This window comes from Boleophthalmus pectinirostris, unplaced genomic scaffold (assembly GCF_026225935.1).
Source record: "Boleophthalmus pectinirostris isolate CB_2022bp ecotype Guang Dong unplaced genomic scaffold, ASM2622593v1 HiC_scaffold_22, whole genome shotgun sequence".
Classification (NCBI taxonomy): domain Eukaryota; kingdom Metazoa; phylum Chordata; class Actinopteri; order Gobiiformes; family Gobiidae; genus Boleophthalmus; species Boleophthalmus pectinirostris.
Genome location: NW_026571190.1, coordinates 37,693,179 through 37,703,283, shown reverse-complemented (window position 1 = coordinate 37,703,283; position 10,105 = coordinate 37,693,179). Strand labels below are relative to the sequence as shown.

The following is a 10,105-nucleotide window of genomic DNA, read 5'->3' as shown; positions in this document are numbered from 1 at the left end:
CAACATTGTGAACGCACATAATTCTCCTGAACATTTAACTCTTTGAATACATTTATAGATTGCCCTTTTTTAAAATAACCACGGAGAAACTCACAGTAAACATTGCATTTCTAAACGCCAAACACCACAATCACCCTTTTTACACTTTGTATTTCGCACAGCAAAAAACAAAATCCAAGAAAGTAAATTTACAACTTAAAAAATCATCCCGTGGAACCTTGTGCTTAGGACCTTATGTTTTCTCCGGGCTCGTTTGTGTGTGACGCGCTGCTCCCTAAACGCTGCAGACTGTGCGAGAATGTGACCAGAAGAGCAAAACATCACAACAAATAATTTTTCCAGCTGTTTTTTTGTTATATTCTAGTTTATTATTTGTTTACGGAGAGATTACGGCGTGATTCAGATTCGATGGAAAACATTTTTGCGATCATTTTGGAACCGTAGCCAGTAAGAAAAACCACAGTAAGTTCCATTACAGATGATTAAAATACACTGATATTGTGATAAAATTGTAATTACTACTATATTTAACTTGTAATATCTGTCTTTAAGTGATACTAAGGTTAGGATTAGATTGCTGCATGAAGAAGTAGTAACTCAGTGATGCTACTTGGGCTATAACATAATGTAATGCTACGATAATTAACATTTTATGCACAGAAATTTCAGCTATTACGATTATGGTGGCATTGATTAGCTGTTTACGTATTTTAAAATAGCATAAAACATTATTAAAGCTTATACATTATATAAAATTGACTCTTGTGAGCTTTAAGTCACGTTATAATGTTGTTACCTCATCAAAAACAAACCTAATCTAACTCTATTTACCCAAGATTGCTCCAGTTTTGAGCCCAGTGTCTCCTGTCCCAGCAGATTTATCCAAAACTAGTGATTTGTCCCGGTTTTATACAAGATATGTCACAATTTTGGACCAATTTGATACCTGGCGACAGTAAAGAGAGGCATAAATTGTCACTTGTTGAGGTAAAATACAGAAAAACTGCTTAAAAATGACCAAAACAGAAAAAAATGTGACTATACTGACTCATGTGTTGGTGATGAATGGGCCGAGTGCAGAAAAGTTTTCCTTAATTATGCATTCGTTTCACAATTTTATTATTACCAATCGCCACAAACCGGGAGTGTCCCAGTTTTTGATCATTCACACATGTTTAAATAATCATTTATTATTAGTTTGTCTACATCTCCAAAGCTCAAAATGCTCTATTCCACCTTGTGATGTCGTGTAGTGGCAGTTTTCAAATTAACAGCTCCTTTTTAACTTAATCCATTAGAGATTAATAATTCCAGGCTTGAAATCATGATCCACATGATTCTAGTGAAGGTGTACGGAGTTTAAAAACACAGTGGAGCACTTCTGTATTACCACGTGACATCACAAGGTGGAGCAGAGTGTTTGTGTGTTAAACAGTGGGAAGAGTGAATGAAGCAAAACAGAACTACACGTGCTTTTCTTTGACATTGCCTTTTATTTTGATGCGATCACGGACGATACATTTTGTGCCGTCTTTATCGTTATTATTAGTTTGTACGACCATAAATAAAAAAAAAAAAAAGAAGATAAGAACTAAAGAAAATGGAACAATCAGAGATGATTTAAAAAAAAGTCTAACACTGTAGAAGCCTTTAAAAAAAGAGAAAAGCGTTTGTTTTGAAAGATATAGAACTCTGAAATGAATGAATTATGCATTAAATTTAGTTTATTTTAATTTATATTTTGTCTCTTATATATACAGTAAGTTTTAAGTGAAAATGTAATCACAAACTTACTGTTTATACACTGTTTTTTTCTTGGAATTCTGTCATTGTTTAATAAGATTTGGCGTTATAAATACTTTTTACTTCAGCCTAAACTCTTTCGGTCATGATCTATGAGGTTGTAGTCTATGTTTTGTTTTGTAGTGCTGCAAAATGACCGAGTAAAACTACTACTACTACTAACTCCAGATATGTTTGTGATGAGGAAACAACATTATTAAATATATAAAATAATGCAATATCGACCCTTTAAAACAAAAAAAAAATCAGGTAATATCTCGAGATGATGCTGAACCCACAGTCTTCTCAATTAATAGAAAACTATCACATTTTTATTTGTCTGTACTACTCTTTAATTTTCATTCCAGATGCCCAACGCCAGCACCAAACCCAAACACGGCCGCCGAACCAGACGCCGACAGAGAGAGGATCCGGCCAGAAACGAGCTGGTGTCCAGTTCTTTGGAGAGCGCCCAGCAGTGCCTCTTCAACCAGGACTACGGCACGGCGTTTGTGCACTACCTCCTCGCACTCAACCTGGCCCCTGTGTTTAAAGACTTCGCCAGAGTAAGAATCGTTTGTGTGTGTTTAAAAATAACCAATTATTATTACCTGATTGTAACTAGTTTGTCCAGCTGCTTCAAAAAAATGGACCGATTTTGATGATTTTTATTTTAAACACTTTACTACACTTTACAAAATGTGACCACACTGCATTTTTCTTATCCTGTTTATAGTAAAACAGGGTTAATATGAGGGGGACTGTAGTCCTTGTCGGAGGTCTGCGCTCTCTGAGTGCTAGTTATTCAATAATTTTGGGAAAATAATCAAAATCTGCCCTGTTTATCAGCTCAGAAATATTGGCCATTGGTTTCTCTGAATGTTAATGTTTACTGGAGATTTCCCTTCAAACCGTGTCTTGTAATATGCTGTGTAGATACAGTGTAAAGTTGAATAAATATCAGTTTTTCTTTTATAAATAGGGAGCCACTGTATTTGTGAATGGTCATGTATGTTAGTCAGTCCTACTGTCAATCAAAATAAGTTTGATATCATGATTTTAACAGAGCAAAGGACTCTTTATCGTATTATTCGGACTATAAGTTGCTCCGGAGTATAAGCCAAAAAATGCATACTGAAGAAGAAAAAAATAAGTTGCACTTTTTAGGGGAAAATTATTTTATAAAATCAGAGACCAAGAACCAACATTTCATCTTAAGAGTCAAGTTCTAGTAATAACAACAGAACAGGGAACAACAGACTGTTAACGTCACATATGAACAGTTCTTCAGATAAACTATAACATAAACAGCAGAACAGAACAAGTTTAACAAACTCTCCATCTCACTCCAAATCCGACCTTTCTGAATCCCGACAGGATGGTTTCGGTGTCACTGAAGTCCAGGCTTTGTCGATTCATCCAATGACTTCAGGAAAGTTGCATGGTGCATCCTCCCGGTGTCACAAGTTTCTCTCTCAGTCCAAACTTTCTTTCTGCTGCTCAATTATCGTTTTCAGCTGCAGATTTCACGACTTGCAGCTTGTAATCTGTAAAATATGATTTTCTTTTTGGGGGCGTTTGTGTTCAGTCTTCTCAGTCGTCTTTATAAGTTTGTGTAGAGTTTAAATTGTTCAGTGGTGCAGAAGTAATAGTGCGATCGACTGAGATCATACAGACAGGACAGAGGCTCTTTCTGCAGGAGACATGCGCAGTAGAGTGAAGTGACAGTGGTACAGGAGGAACAGGAGCAGCAGATACTCACACACAAGACTAGAACCTCTCGACGCTTCAGTGTGAACATTTTAATATGTAAGTCGCAAGTATAAGTCACAGGAAACACCCAAACCATGAAAAAAGTGCGACTTATAGTCCGAAAAATATGTTAGTTGTCTCTCCTTTTTACCATACTTCTGCATCTTATAATGTCATATTTTACAATACAGTATAAATGTATATATATATATATATATATATATATATATATATATATATATATATATATATAGACAATATTATCCATGATAATATTGTCAGACTTGGCGGTATTGACAAAATAGTCTTCAGTCTACATGGTTCTGTAATGTTTATGGTTTCTTGCTGATTTGCATTATCATTTGTGTCTCCTCTTCTCAGGACTCGTTCAGATTCACTCTGTTTAAATGGGCCGAGGAGCTGGACTCTCTGGGGCGCATCCAGGACCTGTTCAGTTGTTATGAACAGGCCCTGGAGCTTTTCCCTGACGACGAGGTCATCCTGAACAGCATGGGCGAGCATCTGTTCAGGTCAGTGTTGTCACAAACTTTGTGTGTGAAATTAGGCTGCACCGTTTTATTATTTTTTTTTATGTTTTATAATAGGATTCTGTACGTTTACATTTTGAACTCTTCAAATGATACAGCTGACAAAAAGATCTTGCACAGAATAAGACAGGAAATCTTGTTGTTTGTGGATGAAAATATTAGGAATGGGACAAGACACAATTTTGACAAAACAAAATCAGAAATGAGATTGAGTCCACGACATCGAGACAAGTCGATATTTCCTCATAATCCATAATTTTAAAAATGTGTGATCCCATTTGCAGTTTTGGTCTAACATTTTTGTTGCATTTAACTCTTTTTTTTTTCTGTAATTGTAGACCTACTTTTTTTCTTTTATTAAGGACAACAGAATATAACACAAAAAAATACAACAATCAACATTTAACAATTACAATAATCAGCATAAAACACCCACAACAAATACAAAACAACAAAAAAAGGCCCCCATTTCCGCCACATTACATTGACACATTACGGCCTAATTCATAATTGAAATTCCTTTTGTCTCTCTTTCTTCCTTTTTTTTTTTTTTCTTCCCCCTTATTTTTAAATAAATTTTTTAGTCCCTATACTTAAACTAATATTATTTTCACCACCATCGTCTTCATTTCCTTTCATAATTTGTATTATTTATTACAAACTTTAACTTTAATTTTAAAGGCATTTATTTGTATGTATTTATTATTATTATTATTATTATTATTATTTATTTTTATTATTATTTTATTATTATTACAACCATAATACTTATTATTGTCTCTAATTGTAGACCTACTTTTTGAAACCACAGCTTCGTACGAGATTTAATTTACCAGCCCTTAAGTCTTTTTTGTCCAATCTAAATGTAAATTACTATAAATGGAAAAAACATCTCCTCAGATAAATTGTTATTAAATTGTTATTAAATTAAATGTTCACAATTTTACCTCACGAGATCTTGTGGAACGAGATCTTGTCCCATCCCTAGAAATTATGGTACTTCAAAAATTGCAACCTTGACGATTTGGTGATTGTGTTTTTGATTGATTTGTGATTAATCTTGCGGCTGTAGTGTCAAATTTCCCATAACGAACATACATTTTCTCCGCCTAAATCGCACCTACGTCCTTTTCCTCAAACAGGATGGGGTTCAGAGACGAAGCCGCCGGTCACTTCCACAAAGCCTTGAAGATGAGACCAGATTACCCCGAGGCCCGCGAGAACTTTTACCGGGTGGCGAACTGGCTGGTGGAGCGCTGGCACTTCCTCATGCTCAACGACAGAGGGAGGAACCAAAAGTACCAGAGGGCCATAGAGCGGGCGGTCCAGAGCGGGCGCAGCACTGTACTGGACATAGGTACTGGCACTGGGATCCTTGGGTGAGACATGAGAGGACGTAATGTTGCTAATAGTGTTGTCATGATACTAAAATTCAAACAAAGAAACTCGATTTCAATCCTAAGGAATAGATAACAACACAAATAACTCGTGAGCTGATTAAACAAGGGTTAAGTCCCTCTGAAATAACATTATAGTGGGGCTGGGTATCATTAAGAAGTTGCCGATACGATAAGGGATGTAACAATAATCGAAATATCGTGATATCGTATTGTGAGAGTTCTCACAATAATATCGTGGACCATCACAATATATCGAATTACAAGTCTCTTTGCTTGAATTAAGAGTTATGGTGCAGCAATAGCTAAAAAAAACAGAGGGAACTACATAGACCATGATCCTTTGCTCCATTTCAGTGCAGACTACAAGAAGAAATAACAGTTCTAAAGGGCTGTTCACACCAAGGCGTCAAAGCGTCCACTTTCAATGTAAAGTCTATGTGGACGTGCGACTAGAGCGTCCTGTGTTTTTGCGGCGCGTTTTCGGCGTCAGCGCGGCGCGAATCTGGCGTCGACGCGGTGCGTCTTGAGCGTGTTGGCGTCAGCGGCCAAGACGCGCGTCCAAAGCGTCAGCGTCAAGAAGTTGATAATGCTGAACTTTTCGCGTCAGACGCACCGCGTCAACCAATCAGGGACGAGTATCCAGTGACGCAGCGACGTTATTATCAGGAAGCAAGACCCGAGAACCAGAACCAGAACCACAAACATGAGCGGAGCATAAATATATATGCCACAGTCACCGAGCCAATCGCGAGGACTACACCAGGACCGGACCAGGACTAAACAAGGACTAGACCGGGAGTAGACCGAGACTAGACCGGGACCAAACCAGGACTTGACCAGGACTGATCCAGTGTCATTAGCGGAGTATAAATATATATACGCCCCAGTCGTCGACCCGATCTCCTCCTTTGATGTTTTATGTCATAAAAACACTCTCTCAGTCTGGTCTGACATTGTTTCGGGAAAAGAGCAGGACCGGGCTCTTGTTTCCAGGGCAACGGACGCGCGTCAAGTATTTTTGTCCCGTTCGTCCACGGCGTCAAAGACGCGCGTCGAGGGCGTCTAAACTCAAATGCAAAGGCGTCCAAATAGAGGCGTCAAGGCGTTTTTTGACGCCTTGGTGTGAACGGCCCTTTAGTTCTTTGGGTTAAGTCTTGTCAAGGCATTTGAAGAGGAAAAAAGTGGCATATTAACAGTTTTAGCCGTTTAGCCTCCACAAAATATCGCAATAAATATTGTACCGTGAGATGTAAATAGTGAAAATATCGTACCGAGAGATTTGGATATTGTTACATCCCTAATCGTGAGTCTTCCTGCTGTATCATGAGCTTTCCTGTGATATTGCAATTAGGAACTAACCTAGGACTGATTCCAGGACTGAAGAGAAGGACTGAACTAGGACTAAAACAGGACTGAACTAGGACTAAACCAAGACTAAACCAGGACTCACTGTCGGGACGGGCTCAGAGGTGACCACAGGAGAAAGGACCGGCTCAGCTCCGCACCTCATGGATGTAAACGCGGCCGTTGCCCGATTTCGCTTTGCAGACACCCTGCTTTGGTGTTCTCTCTCTTAAGTCCAAGATTAGTCCAAGATTAGTCCTGGTTTAGTCCTGGTTTAGTCTTGGTGTAGTCTTGTTGTAGTCTTGGTGTAGTCCCGGCGTAGTCCTGGTGTAGTCCTGGTGTAGTCCTGGTTTAGTCCTGACCCTACCTGCCCGCATACCCGCCTGTAAAATTCCAGAACATTAAAACCCGCCCGTTTCAGCGACTATTTGCCCGATATAGCGAGGGACGACTGTATTGATACATCAGCTCACGATACTGTATCATCACAATAAACGATACGATATATTGATATTAAGATATTTTTGCGCACCCCAACTCGAGATCATTCTAAAGCTTCAGGAAAGGTTCAGTTTTGTCCTGTGAATGTGACTCTTTCAGTATCGATACCTGCCCAAATCAGTATCTATTTTTTGTATCTGATTTCCGATACTTTTGACAACCCTAGTAGTTAACACTGGCAGCGTGAGTTATTTTTCTGTTCAAATAGAGATTGGTTGGTCTAATCTGGCGTTTTCTGGGTTAAGCATGTGTGCTAAGAGGGCAGGGGCCGCAGAGGTGTACGCCTGTGAACTCTCCAAGACCATGTACGAGCTGGCCTGCGAGGTGGTGAGCGCCAACGGACTGGGAGGGCAAATCAGCATCCTCCACATGAAGTCTCTGGAGATGGAAGTGCCCAGGGACATTCCACAAAGGTACAAGAAAGGGCCCATAGTACAGTTTTCACTTTTCTGGTGTGTGTTGTAATATTTCCTTGTCAAAAACAGACCTGGAGTTGTGTTTTGGTTCATTCAGATCTGTCATATTTAAGCTGTGGTCGTCTCTCAAACAAAAAACACTCTGATTTTAATTTTAAGCTCCATACACCTTGATTTTATATTTTATTACTTATCTTTCTATTTTATTGTGACTTGTACATTTACATTTATTTAATTATGTCTTATTTGACACCAGTCTCTTGCTCTGGATTATAAGGCGCACTGTCATTGAATGGTCTATTTTCAAACTTTTTTCACATATAAACCGGACTATAAGGCGCATTAAACGAAACACAACAGTTAGATAAGTCAGTTAAACTTTATTTAACGCGTTCACAATAACTCTCAACTTTGTTCAATTGTAACGTGTAAAAAAAAAAAACTGTCTGAGACGCTAAATTGTTCGAGTATTCACAATAATTCAAAATTGTTCAAACAGTTGGGTCATTATCCGAGTCAGTGTGGTTACTGTTCCCTGGAGTTCAGTTCAGTGATGATTCTGGTCTTGGTGAAAGCTCGGACCAGAGTTGATCCTGATCCTTAGCCCGGGCGTCCACGATCCCTTGGCCGATCGTGGCGTAAGTCGCTCGGCGCTGTCTCCCTGTCTTGGTGAATGTGTGTTCACCTTCTCTCATCCACTGCTCCCACGCAGCTAAACGCACTTTCACTTTATAACATCCTTATAAGTTTAAGTGGGCATTGTGAGCGTGTCTCTTGACAGGTGCATTTTGATACTAAAAGGAATCACAGTTTGTATTACTCCTGATGCTCCTGACTACGGGACCTGTAATGCTGCAAGTGGTGCGGCTTTGTAGTTTACTAAAGTCGTACTAAGACACCCCAATAAATTCATATATAAGGCACTCTAGATTATAAGGCGCGCAATTGTTTTTTGATGTAATTAGAGGCTTTTAAGTGCCCCCTATAGTGCGGAAAATATCGTAGATTTTTTCGTGTTGTTATTATATTATACTGTGATGTGTGTGCTCCTGTGTCCATTTTATTTCCCTTGTAGATCAATAAAGTTTGTTCAAGTCTAAGTCTAAGTCTAGAGGTAAAAGGAACTTGAAAACTACCGCTTCATGACATCACAAGGTGGAACCGATCATTTTGAGCTTCGGAGATGTAAACAGAGACAGAATAATATTAAAGTGTTACTCAAATATGTGTGAATGAAACAACTCCAGGTTAGTTTTTGAGGAGGTAACAACATTATAACTTGAGACTAAAAGCTCACAAGGGTAAATTTTGCATAATATAGGACCTTTCACAACACTGGTAGTAATAATAGCAATATTTTTTGTATATTTCAAGTTAAAATGTTGTTTTTTTCTCCTGTAGGGTGTCGTTGGTTGTGACAGAGACGGTGGATGCCGGCTTGTTTGGGGAGGGAATTATAGAAAGTCTCATTCACGCTTGGCACAACCTGCTCTTACCACGACAGGTAATGTTTCACAATTTTAACACTGTTAGTCTTAAAGCAGATGTATTAAATATTGTGCTTGTGTCTGCAATACAGTTTTTGTGATTAACGATAATATCAAGATAATCATTAATGTTTACGACAGATTAAAAATGTTTTGGATGTGAATGAGTATAATTTTGATATTAAGTAGCTTTTCTGGGAACGTTCTGGTGATATAATGATGATTATCTTTGTTGTCGATTATCAAATGTCGTATAAACAATTATTGTCTACCCTTCTATTATTGCTGATTGTCTGTTATGGCCCCGGCTCGAAAGACCACAACAAAGGAGGGAGGACACGACAATGGCGATAGTTTAAGCTCTCTGCTCGAGCATTTATTAATAAGTTACAATAAATATGTGCAAATAGTGCTGAAGCGTGTTGTGGCAATCGGCTGGTGGCCTGGCCAAGTGGAGTCGAGCCAGAGGAGCAGCTATGGGTCCCTTTTATAGGCGGCTGGATGCGCTGGGCCCTAGAGCATCCGGGTCACCTCGAAGCAGAAGAATAATTAATACAAACACAGCACAACGGGGCCGTAACATTGTCCCACCCCTACTCCAAAGTTGTGAAAGTAAATGAGTGAATTTGAGCTGTATTTTTCTTCTCCACAGACTGTTGATGAGGAGAACAGCGAGCCCTCTGCCTCAGGACGAGTGATCCCCGCTGGAGCCACCGTGTTCGCCATGGCCGTGGAGTGCCCCGAGATCCGCCGCCATCACAGGTCAGTCATACGAGATTTAGTAATAAAATACACTCTAATAAAAGACTGAGCAGTTAAAATAATGTTTATCTTCATTAAAAATGGTTTCAAAATGTTTTCTACCATGTTATAAC

At 38.9% G+C, this 10,105-nt stretch overlaps 1 protein-coding gene across 2 annotated transcripts in view; it reads left to right on the top strand.

Moving 5' to 3' along the window:
- The first annotated feature begins 265 nt into the window (after positions 1-265).
- prmt9 (protein arginine methyltransferase 9) overlaps positions 266-10,105 on the top strand; it is a 32,712-nt gene continuing 22,872 nt past the window's right edge. Inside the window, exons 1-7 of one of the 2 annotated variants that reach the window (XM_055158164.1) lie at positions 266-462; positions 2,151-2,348; positions 3,916-4,064; positions 5,225-5,461; positions 7,573-7,740; positions 9,145-9,247; positions 9,883-9,992. In XM_055158164.1, the coding sequence (XP_055014139.1) occupies positions 2,151-2,348; positions 3,916-4,064; positions 5,225-5,461; positions 7,573-7,740; positions 9,145-9,247; positions 9,883-9,992 (965 nt within the window). In that variant the 5' untranslated portion in view covers positions 266-462. Of the gene's footprint in view, positions 463-2,150; positions 2,349-3,915; positions 4,065-5,224; positions 5,462-7,572; positions 7,741-9,144; positions 9,248-9,882; positions 9,993-10,105 lie in introns of those variants that run through there. The other variant, XM_055158165.1, reaches the window with a different exon arrangement.